The following is a 19,555-nucleotide window of genomic DNA, read 5'->3' as shown; positions in this document are numbered from 1 at the left end:
TTAGTTTTAAGCTGCTTATGTCTTCCTGCAAGCAGTCTCTAGAAGTTAGTCACCCCACTAAAACCCGAACGTCAGGGCAGAGTGAGGAAGAATTGAACATGTTGCATTTAAATAACGTATGTGAGATTACGTGGAAAACTGTAAAACCTGTCTTAACTTAAAATTTTGGTACACGATAGAGGCTCATGAGTTATTATTTAAACCGAAATTCTTGTGTATTTCAGGAAAGTACTAAATTTAAGAATGTGTGGACAACTCATTCCAAGTCACCTATAGCCTATGAGAGAGGAAGAATATATTTTGACAATTATCGGTGCTGTGTTAGCAGGTATCTTTTGGTGAAAATTATTGCTGTAATCCACCTCGCTGTTGATCTTAACTCTAATTTGTATGGAACCACATGCCTACATTAGTGTTTAGTGAAATAGCAGAATGAAAAAATAGGTGCAAAATAACAGTAGGAGAGTAAAATGCATCATGTAGCTTAAAATTTTGCTAAATCTAAAGTTCCTGGCTTCATGTCCGTAAACGCTCATTTAAAACAATCGTGCTTTATATAGTGCAGGCAAAATGATAGATGGCTGAGAGTATGATGTAGTATTCTATTATTCTTGAAAGATACCAAAGTCAAGGCAGCCATGTATCTAATAATTAGAGAAGAATTTCTGTTTCGTTTTGGAAGCACTTGCCTTTGTTTGTTTGCTGAGAAAATTTTCAAGTTTGCTTAAGTAGAGAATAGTATGTATACTATACCAACTATCTAAATTCAAAACAACCAAGATTTTGCCACATTTCCTTATCTATGCCAATGTCCCCTTTTTGTTTACGTCTTTGTTAAGTAGTCTAAACCATATTTCAAACATGCCATACCTAAGTTTGCTTCTCTAAAATACATGGCATGTTCATTTTTTGCAAAAAGCTTTATTAAAAGAGCTTTATTCATATACCATACAATTCACCCATTTAAAGTGTACATATAATTCAATTATTTTATTGAAATTAATAGTCAATGAATTTAATGAGCAATTGGTGGCTCATATAGGCAATCACCACTACAGTTAGTTTTAGAATATTTTCATCACTTCAAAAACAAACTCCTATACCCTTTAGCTATCATACTATTACCTCCATCACTCTCAGCCCTAAGCAAATGGAAATCTACTTTCTATCTTATGTTTCACCTATCCTGGACATTTCATAGAAATGGAATCACATAATATACACTCTTCTGTGACTGGCTCCTTAGTAGATTACAAGTTTATTATAAAAGGATATAATTCAGGAGCAGCCAGATGAGAGAGAGAGAGAGGCAGGGCCAGGTATGTGGAAAGAGGCACAGAGCTTTCATGCTCCCTGAGCATGTTCTCCCTGACCACGTGGAGATGGGTTCACCAATCTGGGAGCTCCTCTCCTTTTCTAATAGATACATTTCCCAGTAAGTATTGTTTTTACTGCATCTCACAAATGTCAATATATTTATTCGTTTTCATTTCGTTAAAAACATTTTTACATTTATCTTGAGACTTCTTTGACCCATGCATTAATTAGAAGTGTGTTGTTTAATCTCCAAGTATTTGGGGATTTTCTATCTTTATTACTGATTTCTAATTAAATTCCCTTGTGGTCTGAGAGCATACTGTGTATTATTTCTAGTCCTTTAAATTTGTTAAGATGTGTTTATGACCCAGACTGTGGTCTGTGTTGGTGAATGCTTCTTGTGAGCTTGAGAAGAGTCTGTATTCTGTCATTGGATGAGGTATTCTATAGATGTCAGATCTAGTTGATTGATGCTACTGTTCATTTCAGCTGTGTCTTTATTGACTTTCTGCTTGCTGGATCTATCTTTTACTGATTGAAATTTTGTTGAAATCTAACTGTAATAGTGGGTTTGTTTTTTTCTCTTTATGTTCTATCCGTTTTTGTCTCACGTATTTTGATTCTCTTGTTAGATGCATACACATTGAGGATTTTTATGTCTTTGTGGAGAAGTGACTTCTTTATCATTATGTAATGCCACTCTTTATCCCCAGTAATTTTACTTTTCAAAGTCTGCTTTGCCTGAAATTAATATAATGACGGTAGCTTGCTTTTGGTTAATATTTGAATGGTATATCATTCTCCATCCCTTTACTTTTAATCTACCTCTGTCTTTTAAATGGGTGTCTTGTAGACAACATATATGTCTTGTTTTTTTCATCCACTCTAACAATCTCTTTTAGTAGATGTATTTAGACCATTCATATTTAAAGGGATTATTGTTATAGTTGGTTTAATACCTCCCATATTTGTAACTGTTTTCTGTTCATTGTGTTTGTTCTGTTTCATTTTTTTGTCTTTCATTCTTCCGCCTTCACTGCTTTTGAGTATTTTATATGATTTCATTTTCTCTCCACGTCAGCATACTTCTTTTTAAAATTTTATAGTGGTTGCCTTAGAACTCACAATATACATTTACAACCAATTTAAGTCACTTTTAAGTAACATACCTCTTCATGGGTAATGCAGGTATCTTAAAACAGTATTTCTGATACCTCCCTCCTGCCTTTTATAATATTGCTATCATTATTTTAACTTACCCATAAGCTATAATCACTGAATATCTTGTTATTATGAAAAATTTTTATTTGTTGCACCAATTAAGATGCAGAAAAATAAAGGGCTTTATTTTGCCTTCATGTATTGTTTCCCTAATGCTCCCCTTTTCTTTGAGATCTGTATTACTGACTTGTATCATTTTTCTTCTCTCTGAAGAACTTATTTGAACATTCCTTGTAAGGCAGGTTCACTGGCAATGCACTCTCTCAATTTTGTCTGTTTCTCCTCAGCTGGACTTGGGACACAGAATTTTAGGTTGATGTGGGGGGTTTTGTCTGTCACTTTAAATATTTCACTCTACTCTCTACTTGCTTGCACGGTTTCTGAAGGAAGTCCAGTGTGATTCTCATCCTGTTGCTCTACAGGTCAGGTGCTTTTTCCCTCTCATTTCTTTCAAGATGTTCTCTTTGTTTTTGATTTTCTACAGTTTAGAATTAGATATTCCAAAGTACAGATTTTTTTGTATTTATCCTGCTTTGTGTTCTGTAAACTAACTGGATTTATAGGTTGGGGTCTCTCATTAATTCTGGAAGTTAATTTCTCAGTCATTATTATTTCAAGTATTCTTTTGTTCTCTCTTCTCCTTATGGCATTTTCATTATGTATACATTACACCTCTTCTAATTGAACCACAGTTCTTGGATATTGTGTTCCACTTTTTTCATTCTTTCTAGTTTGGGAAGTTTCTGTTGAAATATTTTAAAGCTCACTGATTCTTTCCATGGCTGTGATCCAGTCTACTGATGAATCCATCAAAGACATTCTTCATTTGTATTATGGTGTTTTTTTATTTCTAGTATTTCCTATTGATAATGTCTATGCTTAATTACCATTCTATTCTTGCATGTTGTCACTTTTTACATTAGAGTCCTTGCATGTTCATCTTAGTTATTTTAAGTTCTCAAATAATTCTAAAATCCTCACCATATTTGAGTCTGGTTCTGGTACTTGTCTTTTCAGTCTTTGTGTTTTGCATTTTGGCATGCCTTGTCATTTCTTGTTGAAAGTTGTTTGTGATGTATTAGATAAAAGTAATTGTGATAAGCAGGTCTTGAGAGTGAGGTTTTATGTTTATCTGGCTAGGAGTGAGGCTGTGTTTATATTTGCTATAGTTGTAGGTGTCAAAGGTTACAATTTCGCCTGGTGTCCTTGTTTTGTCTTCCCAGTACTGTCTCTAGTGGCTTGCTCCTGGTAGGCTGTGTTTCTTGGTATCCACCTCTCTCTCCAGTTTCACTGGCATTGGTCTGCCCTGTCATCTCAGTTTCTGATGGAAGACTTGCTGGTTTTCAGTTTGTTCATCTTTTTTGTTGTTGTGAGGACAGGTGTGATGATTTCTAAGCTCTTAACATGTTGGACCAGAAACCAGAAGTTAGAGATGATAGTTTTTTTAGGTAGTGTTTGAGATTTGTTCTGACCTGAGGAGACCTCCCCCAGCAATCTTTTTCTGGTTCTCTCTGTTAAATTGGCCAGTTTACAGTTTAGCCTATTTGGCCAGTTAATCTAAAAATCTCTTCTCGTTTGCCTTTCACCACAACCTCTGCTGGTTTTGAGAGTGCTCTTAGGCTAGAACCTCTCCATAGTCTGTTGCAAATGAAGTCAGCTCCTCTGGGAAGAAACTAGGGGCTCTCTGCTTTTTGCCAAAATCTTCATGCCAAGGTCTAGAGCTGGTGGTGGTAGGGATCAATGGCATGCTTCTGAGTGACTATCCTACTCTAAAAGTTGAGCCGTCATAGTTGGGGCAGACATTAGCCTCAGATTTTCTTGCCCTTCTCAACATGCTAGCCGTATAGTATTATAATCTGTTTTAATTTATTATATTTTTCAGATTTCTTTTCTTTGAATGTGTATTATGAATTTTGCGATCAGAAAGGAAAGGTCAACAGTTAAGAAAGTAGAAAGCAAAGTAGACAAGTTGTATTTTGGTATTTCAAATCTCTGAATAGAGAAAAATCACTCAAATCTGACTATTTTGTCACTTATCAAGAATAATCTTTTTTTTCCCCCAGTGTTGCATCAGAGCCAAGAAAACTTTATGAAATGCCAAAATGTTCCAGATCAGAAAAAATAGAAGATGCTTTATTATGGGAATGCCCAGTGGTAAGATTTGTTTCTAGAGCATTTCTTTCTAAAGCATTTGTAGCCTAGAAGAGCTGGTTATTGTTAATATATAGTATAAAGGAATAAAACTTATATATCATAATGATTCCTGGATCTTGAATCAAGAAGAGAGTATATCTTTTGATTATCAATTTTCCTCATGAAACATGAAGAGATTTTTAGATTTTTAAAATTCAATACCATTTATAAATCTTGAAAACTAAAAAAAGTTATAAGGTGGTTAAAAGTGTTATGAGCAATATAAACTAGTTTATAATTATTCTTAGTGTTTAAGAGATCACTTTACTTAATATACTGAAACAAAATATTTATTTACACAGCAGTTAATATTATGTGGCTTTTTTAAAGTGGATTCTCATGAGTTTCTTCCATGAATCTTGTTAGGAAAAAAATATGACAAAAACAAAACCTAAAATAATAAGGTAATCTTGATCCATCAGACCAGAATTGCCCTGGTGTGTATTTTTCAGAACACTGTTGTTTTTTTCCATAAGATGTTAGTATCTTATACTTGTTTGAGGAGTTGGGAGAACTGGGTGGTAGACAAAATAGTTCGGGATATTCTGAATTTGGGATATACTTGTTTGTATTTATTCATATTTACATATTTATAGAATTATTTTTCAGAGGCTTTAATATTAGTAATACTTATACCTATGTGCACGGTGATTGTCAAACCATTTTCTCAAACTCTTGATCACAACTTTCTTTTTTGAGGTATATTTCTAAATGTTAGTCTTTGGTGGAATCAGTGTTCTAAGAAATGTACTTAGAAAATACTGCAACAAATCTGACTTTTTTTTTTTAGGAAAAATTGAACTCAGAATATATAATTAAAAGTAGTGTTTAAAGGATATGAGACTATGCTTTGCATTTACTATGGAACTTTTTTTTTTGAAGACTTGTTTTTACATAGAATTGTAGTTTTCTGGAGCTGCTGCTTTTTTTTGTCCCTGGATGCTTACTCGCTCTACATAGAAGGTACTTTTTTAAAAATCAGAAAGCTTTGAATCTATGTTTCTTCCCCAAATCCTTCCTGAGAGCTAAAAATAACTGTTGGGCTCCCCATATGTAAAGCCTTTTAATCCATTTTCATTGGTGGGGTCAAGAGGATGACAGATTTCTTAATTGAGAAAAGTTTTGAAGACACCACTACAAAACAACAGAAATTTAGAACAATCCTGCAAAAATTAAGTTTCTAATTCCTATTCTCACTTCTGTTCAAATATTTTGTTCTCATTTGAAGTGAAGCAAGATTTTCCATTAAGAAAAACTAGGAAGTGTATTTTATTGCTGTTAACATACTGATGTGAAACTGCATTTAAATTAGCATCCTTTTCTAGATTATGTGTGAAATACAACTTTTTTAGTTTAGGAAAATAACTCAAACTTATTATATATGCTACTTCAAATTCTTTTTTTTAATAGGCAAGGTGTAAATAGTACATTTAAAACTTTAAAAATCTCCATGAGATGATTCTTATGTAAGACACCATAGAATAAAATTGTTTACATTGTTGCTTATAATTTTAGTGTAAGGCTTCCAGTTAATAAGCTTAAACACATACACACTAAATGAAGAAATTTGAAAAAGCTTATTTCTTTCCCTAACATTTGAAAGAAAAGACAAATCTTAAGGAGTACATATGAAAAAGCTATGTCTTCATTCTTTTCTATTTACTTTTCAGCCTAAACAAACACTAGAATAATTTCAATTTCCCTATTCTTAACCTTTCTCTGAGAGCTTCTTTTTTTATTCTACATATCAAAAATGGATCCCTTTACTTCTCTTTCTCTTCCTGCCTTAGACTTCCACCTTGTGGCATCTCCTCGCTGGCAGGTACACAGCTATCCACCCCATTTTTGGAGGGTGATTCATCGGTGACAGAGGTTATCTTTAAAACCAGGTCCACCTTCTTTTCTTTGGCTGCCGTGATTCTGGATTTTAGCATTTCTCTTGGGGTTAAAGTAGAGTCACAGTGAATAATGGAGTAATTTGATCTTTTGCCATTTTGACGTCTATCAAAAAGAAAGCAAATCTTGGAATAAAGAAATACCTGTTCTAGTGATGCCTTTTGATTGATTTTGCTATTATACATTGTTTAAGAACTTATTGTTGTTATCGTCATTATCACAGGGGCATCAATAGTAATACTCCTATTATAGTTGTATTGTGATGATGATGATTGGCTCACATTTGTTGAATGTTTAATAATAATTAATAAGTAATAAAATTATTTTGAGTAGTGTTAAGCAGTTTATGTGAATAAAATCATTTAATAAGTTGATGATGAAATAATTATCCACTTTTGTCTTTCCTTGTCTTAATTCTTTACTTGTACATTTAATATTTCTTTGGTTTACTTATTTGACTATTTCTTTAAGGATTTAGCTATTCTCTTTGAACACAGATTACTACAGACTGCTCATGACCAAGCAGTTTCCTTTTTATACCTCATTTTTTTTAGGGAGAAATGCTTCCCAATCCATCAGATTATGAATCCTCACTTATAGCACTGACCGCTCATAATTGGCTACTTCGCGTATCAGCAACTACAGGAAAAGTCCTTGAGAAAATATATCTTGCTTCATATTGCAAATTCAGGTATTACCTGTGATTTTATTCTTCAAATTTTAGTATAGAAATTTGAGACTTGTGGTGTGGAAATTTCAAGCTTTTTTTTAAAAGTTTTCCATTGTATACCTGGATCTCAATTTATAAACTTACTCTTTTTCTCCATTAAGAAATTTGAAGATTTAAGGCTAGAGCCCCTTTAGCATTTATCTTTGTATTCCTCAGAAGTAACTAACCTATACACAAATACCCTTTTAAAAAAAATTTCCTTTCTACAAATAGTATTTTATATGTAGGATGCAGTTTATGGTAGACTTTCCTGAAGGCTAGTCTGTTTTGGTTAAATTAACCTGCCTCATAGAATCTAAGAACTATTATTGAAACAGTAGTTTTGTACATGAGGTATAAAATTTTGGAATGAATATGTGCATGCAAAATGTGAAAGTCACATTTTTAATGCTTTTTATAACTGCCATTTTAAAGCAGGAATTTTCTAAGTTTTGAATACTATTAGATCAAACACAATGTTAGTTACTGAGACTCTAGAAAGATTAAAATTATATATAATTTTTAGAGTAAAAAACTCTTATAAAATATCTATTATATTTTTATTTTAAGTATTAGAAAACTGACTCAAATGAATAAACTTCTCTTCATTATTTAAAAGATACTTGAGCTGGGACACTCCTCAAGAAGTCATTGCAGTCAAGTCAGCTCAGAACAAAGGCTCAGCATTGGCCCGGCAGGTAGACATCTTTATCCAATCAATAAAATGAAGAATTTGTTTCCAGAGCAATTTGTCTGCAAATATGTTATGAAAGAACTACTTATCTTTAATTTCTGAAGCATACTATAAAAGTTGTTTGCCACAAACTTAAGAAATTCCCTTCAAGCCACTCTGGGGAAGTACAACAGATTATTTTACATTCCATAGTAGAAAGAAATTGACTAAGCCTGTTCTTCAAAGTAAGGGAGTTATCTTCAACAGAGAAACCACTCAAGCTTTAATTGTTGACATTTTTTTTTCTCCTCTCATATAGACATGTCAGTTTAATGCTTCTTTCAAATGTTATGACTATAATAACTATATGTATGTCTTTCATTTAGGCTCTTTATTGTTGAATTCTAGTTTACAATGAAAGTTACATAATAATATAATACATAGTCTATTATGTTAATTTGTATTCATATAATAGAAAATATCTTAAATTGTATTTTATAAAATATAGCTTGTTATGCAGTATACAAAATATGTTGTACACTATATGAAATATATTTTGTTGCTAAGAAATGTTTATTATGTTTACTTTTATAGATTGTATGCATGTGTATGTCTAAAGGGCTAAAGGTTTAGTGGACATATTTTGAGCATGTATGCCTTCCAATTTAAGTAACTTTGCAATGTAGATGGATGTTTTCAGCTCATGAAAACAATGTTTCTGAAATATTCTTGAGAGCTGCCTGTAATTTTAGTCTTTCCTTTTAGGCAGGCATTCAGCAGCCTGTTTTGCTGTACCTTGCGGTATTCCATGTTCTACCTTTTTCACTCATAGGGATTTTGGAGATCAACAAAAATGTAAGAACTCACTTCTGACTTAATTGCAATATTAATTTTTTGACAATAGGATGTAATATCCTCATATTATTTTTTTATAAGGTGTTTTGATTAGAATTGATCCCCTGACTATAAAAAGCTTGCTGCTCTGACTTTTTTTCATATCAAAACACATGAGAATGTTTGACTTGGAAAGAGCTTTTAATCATCCCTTCATCTTCTGCATGTTTTTATGCCTCTCAAGTAGGTGGTGTTGAATATCTGTGGTCATTAACAAACCACTATTTTATAAATTTATGAAGTGAATAAGGTATTTTTTCAGAGGAAATGTTCCATAGCTTATTAAAATGATCATTAAAGGAAGGTGGAAAACTGCAACAAAATGCCCCATCTTAATTATAAGATATACATCTAAAATTTATGATATATAAATGAGCTTTATAATTAAATATGTTAGTTTTCTAACTCATTGAGTTTTGGATTTTATCATTGCCAATATTTTTTATTTTTGTGGCAGTTATATGGAAGGAAGGAAAGAACATCCTTCCTTTGAGTAAAAGAATCAGTGGTCTTCTACTCTTCTTTAAAAAGTTATTTAGTCTGTGGATATGTTATTTATTGGTCTACTCTGCCTTCTGTTCTGGTCTAACCTTTATTTAAACTCATAAAGTACTATTGAGGCCAGATCTTGAGGATCTACTAATATTCATTAGCAAACAAGATGAATGTATTTAGAAAGTTTTATATAAATAATATACTAAAGTGCATAAAGGTTAACATCATATTAGGTCCTTATAAATTATTCTGTGCTGGGTATTTTGAGTATTGTACAACATTGTAACATATAATGTATTAAACTAGGAAGTTAAGCAGCTACAAATCCTAAAGGTATTAGATGGAGAAGTTAGAATTTGAACTTAGATTTGACTCCAAAAGTACAAATGGAATTTTAAAGTAGAGTGGCTACTTTATTATAGCACTCATTGTTTGAAAATATGTTTGAATTACGTAAGTCCTCCTTTTCAAAGTGAGGAACAAACATCAGAGAATAAAAAGTCATGGGCTAGTCAAGATCAAAGCAAACCATAATTATCCTTCTAAGAGATGACAAAAAACAACTTACGAATTTAGTTGTTCTTTTTGTGCTTGTGGATCAAGTAATTGTGTACACTTGTCTACAACAGGAATGCACACTTAGCAAAGTTACAAGTTACTTCTATTTATTCTTAACATGTCCAAGATAATCATTAGAGGGAATTGTTTTTTATTATGATTATTTGAAATTGAAGCATATCTTTCATTTACCATGCATTAGACTACCCAAGGGCCAGCCTCAGAATGTATTTTAAGCTATTGAGGTAGTAAATCTTAACTAAGTAATTTGTCTTGAGTAAAAAATAAAAACATTTTCACTAATATCTACTTGTTTCTCCCATTGCTATGGATATTTGTCTGTTTTGGCTTTTGTTAAATATTAAAATAGGCACAGAATCAAGTTCTTTCTCAAAGCTCTGTAGAGAGTCATGACAGGACCCAGTGTGTAGAACAGAAACAGAAATGGAACAATAAGCCAGAGGTTTACTCAGTGTTAGCGAGGCTAGATGTCTTTCTGAATGTTTGGTCTTTAACATGTTTGGGTTTTTTTATGACTAAAAAGTCAGACAGTATTAGATACTCAAAGAACAAAGTTATGATAAAATTTCTCATTTGATTCCTTTCTTAGATCCAACCTTTTCACCTATTCTCTTTATTTTAGCATAAAGAATGGGTTTCTACATTTATTGTACCATGCATAATCTCCATGGTAGAATTAGATGGACTCAGTGTATACCTATGTCATGAGGAATAGAATTTGTTATTAAAACATAGTGTTATTAGAACTATAAAGCAAATGAATGCTGCTGCATTTTGAGGGGTATGTGCTATACCCTCATTAGTGCTCCAGTTTGAGACTCCAGTGCCTTCCCACCCTAATAACATCTTAGCCTGAAGTTTCTAGATTATAATTAAGTTACAATGCTAGGCAGGGGTGTTGTAGTAGTGACCTGATTATTAAGCAAATGCATGAACCACTGTGAAAACTCTGAGGATTGGCCCTCTGGTCTTTTCTTAGGTGATATCTACCTTTCCCCTCAGATTTTCGGGAATGTTACAGATGCTACCTTGTCTCATGGAATACTCATTGTGATGTACAGCTCAGGACTGGTCAGACTCTATAGCTTCCAAGCCATCACTGAACAGGTAGGGAAAACTGAAATTTACTGTATTGTAATTAATGTGATATATTGACTAAGGTACAATTTTTTTTAGTGAGATGCTTTTAGACTAAGACGCTGTGGATTTCAACTCTACAAAACTGTACAAATGCAGAAAGACAAAGTAATCTTTGAAAGAGGGGTGGGAATGTATACAGAAAGGTCCTTAATACATTTTCTCTGTTGTAAACATGTGAATTTGATTTTTTCTCTCTCTATAAAGCAAATAAGTAGATGCTAAATCCACCATTTTTGTTTTGTTTTGTTTTTAGTTCATGCAACAGAGACTTGACTTAGGGTATGCCTGCAGATGGGGTGGGACTACTGGAACTGTAGGAGAGGCTCCTTTTGGCATTCCTTGTAATATTAAAATCACAGGTAAGCTACTATATAGTATTTTTTTTTTACCTAAAAAATAAGTGGTCACATAAATAGTTATTAATTATAATTAATTGAATGTCTTTCTCCTAATTATAAATTCATTTTACTCCTATACAGCATATTCCTTACTACTGAATAAATGTTAACAAAAATCTGTCATTGAACTGAAGGCCTGGGGATGCTAGGTTATTTTGGCCAGAGATCAGTGACCTTTACCTTTCTGGTCTTGATTTCCTTTCCTGCAGTATGATGAATTGCAACAAATGATAACTGGTTCACTCCCTTATAACTTAATATTTTACAATTCTTTGAAACTTACGCATCTCTAAGAAAGGCATTTTCCTAGGAAAATATACCATGTCATCTGAGCATAGAGCTCAGACACAGAGAGAACCTCCCAGTGTACTTAAAGACTGACAAAGTACAAAAAAGAAAATTATACATAATTTTATAAATATAATAAATTGTTTCATATTTAGCTTATCAAACTTAAGTTTAATAAAAAAGAAATCAACCATTAAAATTCAGCAGTGTATATTAAAAGAAAAAAACCATGACTGACCAGAGTTTATCTCAAGAATGCAAGGATGATTTAATGTTTGCAAGTAGGTAGAAAAAAATCACGTGAGTAAATTAAAAAAGAATATATTTTGTTATTCTAATATCTGTTTATCTTTGTTCTTAATTCCTTAAGGGTCACTTACTGTCATGTTAAAAGCATTTCCTTTTATTTCCAACCAATAAACATCATATTTTTAAGTAAAATTCCAAAGGTTTTTCTAATACAAGCAGAATAAGACAAGAATTTTTCCCATCATTCTTACTTAACATTATATCATCAACAGATCAAGAAACAAAAGATTTAATTGTTGGAAAAAAGTAAATGCTCTTTTTAGTAGTAAATGACATAGAGTAAATATGTAAATGACAGTAGTAAATACTAGAAAAGCTCCTGAAATAATTCAACATTGTTATCCAAGAAGTTCAAAATAAATATTTTAAAAACTATTCAAGTTTTTAAATGCGTTAGACAAGCTGAGTTAGGCAATTTTGTGAAAACTCAGCCCCAGCACACCACAGGAATCTACTAAGAATTTTAAAACTATAGGCTCAGGGATAACTAAAATGAATTACTTTTAAAAGAGTTTGCTGAAATAGTAGCATTGTTCTTGTTGAAATGCAGAAAATAATTGAGTAAAACAAAGAACAGGGTGATAAAGTACATAGAGCCTGAAGTATTGTGCTGTAGTTTAAGGACCTTTTCATAGAAAGATGGGATTTGGTATCAGAATCTTTGCTATTTGAGTGAAACTCCACCACTAACTAGTAGTGTGATAGTGCCAAATGACTTAACCTCTCTAGGCCTCACTTTTCTCAACTTTAAAATAAGAATGTTTGAAAATATGATCTATGAAATCACTTTATTGCAAAATAATATAATTCAGTGATTTTTGGACATTTGGCTAAGAAAAGTAGCTTGCTTATATTGGAAACTTTTTTCAAACTGTAGAGTGAAATCCTATGCATTTCTCCAAATTTGTTTTTCAGGACAGTTAAGGTCTATACAAAATAATATTCATTTTAACTTTAAATAACTTTTTTCTTAAAGCAAAGCAATCTGTTTTCATTAGAGAAAAATTTGGAAATAAAGGTAAATGAAATAGAAAAAATGTTAAACACTTGTAGTTCCCCTGCATGAAGTCAACTGTTATCACCTTGTGTTTTCTTACTAATCTTATAATATGTATATTTCTGTATGTCTAAAGCCAAAAAAGAATCATACTGAAAATACTCTTTCAGAGGTCTCTTAAAAAAAAGATAAACTCTGTTGAGGTGTAATTTACATGCATTTAAATGCACACATTTTACCTGCAATGTGTTTGCCAAATGTGTATACTCATGAAACCACCATTAAAATCAAGATGGACTGTCTTCTCACCACTCCAAAATGTTCTCCTGTGCGCTTTCCTCTCAATTTCCTCCCCATTCTCAGCCTTAAAACCAATGATCTACTTCTTTCACTGTAGATTAAATTTGTATTTTCTAGGGTTTTGTATCAGTGGAATCATGTAATGTGTATTTTTTTGTCTGCCTTCTTTCACACAGCACATTATTATTATTTTTATTTTGGTATCATTAATATAAATCACATGAGCAACACTGTGGTCACTAGATTCCCCCCATTACCAAATCCCACCACATAACCCCATCACAGTCACTGTCCATCAGCGTAGTAAGATGCTATAGAGTCAGTACTTGTCTTCTCTGTGTTATACTGCCTCCCCCATGCCACCCCCTGCATTATTAAGTGTGCTAATAGTAATGCCCCTTATTCCCCTTCTCCCTCCCTCACTTCCCACTCACCCTCCCTAGCCCCTTCCCTTTGGCAACTGTTAGTCCATTCTTGGGTTCTGTGAGTCTGCTGCTGTTTTATTCTTTCAGTTTTTGCTTTTGTTCTTATGCTCCACAGATGAGTGAAAACATTTGGTATTTGTCTTTCTCTGCCTGGCTTATTTCACTGAGCATAATACCCTCTAGCTCCATCCATGTTGTTGCAAATGGTAGGATTTGTTTTCTTCTTATGGCTGAATAATATTCCATTGTGTATATGCACCACATCTTCCTTATTCATTCATCTACTGATGGACACTTAGGTTGCTTCCATATCTTCACTATTGTAAATAGTGCTGTGATGAACATAGGGTTTCAGATGTCTTTTTGAGTCTGAGAACTTGTTTTCTTTGGGTAAATTCCTAGGAGTGGAATTCCTGGGTCAAATGGTATTTCTAATTTTAGTTTTTTGAGGAACCTTCATATTGCCTTCCACAATGGCTGAACTAGTTTACATTCCCACCACCAGTGTAGGTGGGTTCCCCTTTCTCCACATCCTCCTCAGCATTTGTTGTTCCTAATCTTTTCTGTGTTGGCCATCCTAACTGGTATGAGTTGATATCTCATTGTGGTTCTAATTTGCATTTCCCTGATAATTAGTCATGCGGAGCATCTTTTCATGTGCCTGTCGGCCATCTGAATTTCTTCTTTGGAGAAGTGTCTTTGATACGCTCCGCCCATTTTTTAATAGGGTTATTTGCTTTTTGGGTGTTGAGGTGTGTAAGTTCTTTATACATTTTGGCTATTAACCATTTGTCAGGTATGTCATTTACAAATATATTCTCCCATACTGTAGGATGCCTTTTTGTTGTGCTGATGCTCTCCTTTGCTGTACAGAAGCATGTTAGCACGATGTAGTCCCATTTGTTCATTTTTTATTTTGTTGCCCTTGCCCAAGGAGATACACTCAGGAAAAAGTTGCTCATGTTTATATTCAAGAGATTTTTGCCTATGTTTTCTTCCAAGATTTTTATGGTTTCATGACTTACATTCAGATCTTTGATCCATTCTGAGTTTACTTTTGTGTATGGGGTTAGACAGTAATCCAGTTTCATTCTCTTGCATGTAGCTGTCCAGTTTTGCCAACACCAGCTATTGAAGAGGCTGTCATTTGCCCATTGTATATCCATGGTGCCTTTGTCACATATTAATTGACCATATATGCTTGGGTTTATATAAGGGTTCTCTATAGTCTGTTCCATTGGTCTATGGGTCTATTCTTGTGCCAGTACCAAATTGTCTTGATTACTGTGGCTTTGTAGTAGAGCTTTAGGTTGGGGAGCATAATACCCCCAGCTTTATTCTTCCTTCTCAGGATTGCTTTTGCTATTTGGGGTCTTTGGTGGTTCCATATGAATTTTAGAACTATTTGCTCTGGTTGGTTGAAGAATGTGGTTGATATTTTGATAGCAATTGCATTGAATCTGTAGATTGCTTTAGGCAGGATGGCCATTTTGACAGTATTAATTCTTCCTATCCCTGAGCACTGGATGTGTTTCAGTTTATTGGTATCTTCTTTAATTTGCCTCATGAGTGTCCTGTAGTTTTCAGAGTATAGGTCTTTCACTTCCTTCGTTAGGTTTATTCCTAGGTATTTTTTTCTTTTTGATGCAATTGTGAATGGAATTATTTTCCTGATTTCTCTTTCTGCTAGTTCATCATTAGTGTATAGGAATGCAACAGTTTTCTATTTATTCACACAGCACGTTATTTTTGAGATTCATTTCACATTGTTGCTTAACATATGTAGCCTAACCTACTTCTAAATGTTTATATATTATGAATATTAATTTCCAACTATATTATTTAATAGTTCTTGTGAAAACAAAGTTGGAGTCCTAACTCATTCTTTACACCAAAATAAATGATAGATGGATCACATATTTTGAAATCCTATAAGGAAACTTGAGAGAATCTTTTTATCTCAGAGTGGGGAAAACCTAAGTATGACATAAAACTCAGAGCTATAAAAGAAGGGATTGATAACTTTGGATACATAAAAATAACTTCTTCATGGCAAAAAAACAAATAAAAACACACACAGTATAAACCAACTCAAAACCAAACAACAAATGGGACATATTTGCAAAACATACTATAAAGGGGTAATACCTCAGTATATAAAGAGTTCTACAGGTGAATAAGAAAATGTGACGACACAACAATAAAGAAATGAGCAAAGGCTATTGTTCAAAAGAAAAGGAAATCTAATTGCTTTTAATTAGGGGAAGGCAAAGCCTAACATCACTGAGAAGAGAAATGCAAATTTAAGTCATCATAAGAAACACCTTTTCAGATTCTCAAATATCAGTAAGTTAAATATCAGGGTTGGTAAAAGTATAGAAGAGACATTTTCATTTACTGTTGGTGCCCTTTATGGAGGACAATTTATCATTATGTATCAAAATTTTAAGTACATACACCCCTTGAACAATTCCATCTAGAAGAATTTATCCCAGATAAGTCACATATATACAAAATGATAAGTGAACAATTACAACGTGTTTCTAATAGTGAAAGATTGGGAACAGTGTGTACATTGATAAGTGAGAGTAGCATTATTTCATTGTTTGTAACATAGGTTGTTAAAAAGAAAGGAATTCTTTGCACTGGTGCAGAGCAATTTCCAATACATGTTTATTTAATGATAAAAAAGAATGCAGAATTATGTATATAAAAAGGCTCTTTTGTGAGTATTCATATTCATATATTAAAAAATATTTATGTGTATGCTTTTAGCTTTGCTTGGAATACATGGAAAGACCCACAAAAACCTGATAAATAGTAGTTATCTCTGAGGGATACAGGTGAAAGACTTAGTTTTCATTATTATATTTTCTGATACTTTTTGAATGTGGCTTACTTGTATATGCACATGACACATGAATTTTTGAGAAGACTTCTATACCATTTTATGGATGAACTGTAAGTTTATTTAGCCAATTTACTACTTTAGACATCTAGGTTGTTTTTAATTTTCTGTGATTATATAAATAATAAGAATACTCCTGTAACTGTTAATGATCTTTGCCTGAAACAATTATGTCATAGGTTGCAGAATGACAGTTTTTAAAATTCTATCATTTCTTTTACCCTTAGTAACTGACATTCTTTATAAAGAAAAACTTTGACTCATCACAAATGATGAGCTATAATTCCTCCTAAAATGTCAAGGTAAATACTTACTCCTTCCCTTTAATTACCAATATTCAGTCAGTCAGTTGGTGTAATAGTCACTTCTAATAGTGGCAAAATATTTTAGAGATAAACATATATAGACACATTAAACTTGTGGATTTTTATTTATCTAATATTATATAGTTATTATCATTATTTTTGTGATATTCAAATTGTCCCAAATTTTGCATTAAGAACTCCATTTTGACATACCCAATGGTCTTAGAGAATTTCCTTGCTTTCTGGAACAATACTATCCTAGGCTTACTTTTTATTTTCCAATCCTACATCTGACAAGGAGCCATTTTAGTAGAGAACATCATTATTGACTGTTAGTTTCCTAGGCCTGCTCTAACACCACAAACTGGGTAGCTTTAAATGACAGAAATTTATTCTCCAGCAGTCTTGGAGACAACTAGTCCAAAATCAGGGTATGGCAGGGCAATTTCCTTCTGAAGACTCTAGGAAAGAATCCTCCCTTGCCTCTCTGGCTTCTGGTTGTTGCTGGCAGTCCTTGGCCTTCCGTGCTGTTTGGCAGCATGGCTCCACGACTCTGCCCGTCTTCATACGGGCTTCTGTCCTTGGTGTCTTCAGATCGCTTATAAGGACACAGTCATGGGGATTTAAGCACACCTTCATCCAGTGTGACCTCATCTTAATTTATTACATCTGCGGAGAGCCTCTTCCCAAGTAAAGTCTCATTCATAGATACTAGGGGTTAGGACTTCAGCATAGTTTTTTGAGGAGCATAGCTCAGCTCATAGTAAAGACCAAGATCTAGGGCTCTTTGCAAACAGCTATCTTAGTTTTTCAAATAACAGAGCTGGGAAATTTATTGAAACAAAAATTCATTCCTATGCTTCCAATTTAACTCTTCTTTGACTTTGTATTTCTTTTGACTTCTACTGAACTTCTTGATTCCTAAGAAAATTTTGTCCTATAATGTATACGATAGTCTTAAAATTGCCACATCAGTGCTACTACTGAAAACTAACATGTGCAGTGAAAATTAGAATATCTCTGTGGATACTTTTGTCCTTAGTGTATATCCCAGTAAGTGTACTATCAGAGTATGTGTTCAAAGATTATTTGAAATTATTTTTCTCTGTCATTAGGTTACCCGTTTTATATAATTGTGTTCATTTGTTTTACTTTGTTTTCAATTTTTGGTTTGCTTTTTTCCTTTTACTTTATTCTTGAAATTGTGAAATGTATGTGTTTCAAATGAATAAACAAGACAAACAGACTATTAAATACAGAGAACAAGCTGGTAGTTGACATAGAGGAAGGGGAGTAGGGAATGAGCAAAAGAAAGGAAAAGTATAAAGAGGTACAACCCTCCAATTATAAAATAAGTCATATGGATGACAAGTACAGCCTAGGAAAAATAGTTAATAATGTAATAACTTTGTATGGTGATAGTAACTACACTTAACTTTGGTGATCATTCTGCAGTGTATATAATTGTTGAATCGCTATGTTTTATACCTAAAACTAATACAATATTTTATATCAACTATTCTTCAATTTAAAAATGTATATGTTTCAAAGGTCAAAGCTATGTAAAAAGACATGTTCTGAGAAATATTCCACACGTAGTCCTTCCATTCTGTTACTTCCCTCTTCCCATCCCACCCTGCCCCCATAAGTAACCGTTATTTTTAGTTTCTAGGTTATCTTTCTGTTGTTCCTTTTTATAAAAGGAAGAAAATATGTATATGAATCTTTTAGATATTACTTTATTTCTTACACCAAATATAGTATTTTATATTCTGTTCTGTTCCTTGTATTTTACCTAAAACATATCTGAATTTTTAAACATTTATTTAAGTGAAGATATATGTTATTTTTTTATTGAAGTCTAACTGGAATATAACATTTTTTTAGGTGTATAATATAATAATTTGATTTGTATATACATTATAGAGTGATCATCACAATAAGTCTGGTTAACATCCATCACCATACAATTGATCGCCTTTACCCATTTTATGTACCCCAAAACCTCCTTCCCCTATGATAACAATCAATCTATTCTCTGTACGTAAGCATTTGGTTTGATTTTGTTTGTATTTAGTTTTATTTTTTAGATTCCACATATAAGTGAAATCATTTGGTATTTGTCTTTTTCTGTCTGACTTACTTAGCATAATACCTTCTAGATCCATCCATGATGTCACAAATGACAAAATTTCATTCTTTTTTATGGCTGAGTAGTATTTCATTATAAGTATATGTATATATGTATATACACCACATCATCTTTATCCATTTCCTTATCATGGACATTTAGGTTATTTCCATATCTTGGCTATGATAAAAAAATGCTGCAGTGACTATAGGGTTGCAGATATCTTTTCAGATTCATGTTGTCATTTTCTTTGGATAAATACCCAGTAGTGGAATAGCTGGATCATATGTTAGTTCTGTTTTTAATTTTTTGAGAAACCTCCATACTGTTTTCCACAGTGGCTGCACCAGTTTTCATTTCCACAAACAGTGCATTAG

General features: G+C 32.8%; 1 protein-coding gene across 4 annotated transcripts in view; it reads left to right on the top strand.

Moving 5' to 3' along the window:
• The window catches only part of DCAF17 (DDB1 and CUL4 associated factor 17), a 65,004-nt gene that overhangs the window by 402 nt on the left and 45,047 nt on the right, over positions 1-19,555 (top strand). For 2 of the 4 annotated variants that reach the window (XM_017664920.3, XM_017664918.3), the window contains exons 2-8: positions 225-328; positions 4,602-4,692; positions 7,182-7,318; positions 7,956-8,034; positions 8,775-8,864; positions 10,980-11,084; positions 11,371-11,476. In XM_017664920.3, the coding sequence (XP_017520409.1) occupies positions 4,633-4,692; positions 7,182-7,318; positions 7,956-8,034; positions 8,775-8,864; positions 10,980-11,084; positions 11,371-11,476 (577 nt within the window). In that variant the 5' untranslated portion in view covers positions 225-328; positions 4,602-4,632. Of the gene's footprint in view, positions 1-224; positions 329-4,601; positions 4,693-7,181; positions 7,319-7,955; positions 8,035-8,774; positions 8,865-10,956; positions 11,085-11,370; positions 11,477-19,555 lie in introns of all 4 variants that reach the window. The other 2 variants (XM_073218700.1, XM_037022915.2) reach the window with 2 other exon arrangements.

Source organism: Manis javanica, chromosome 12 (assembly GCF_040802235.1).
Source record: "Manis javanica isolate MJ-LG chromosome 12, MJ_LKY, whole genome shotgun sequence".
NCBI classification, from domain to species: domain Eukaryota; kingdom Metazoa; phylum Chordata; class Mammalia; order Pholidota; family Manidae; genus Manis; species Manis javanica.
The sequence above is the reverse complement of the archived record's forward strand: the minus strand, read 5'-3'. Positions and strand labels throughout refer to the sequence as shown.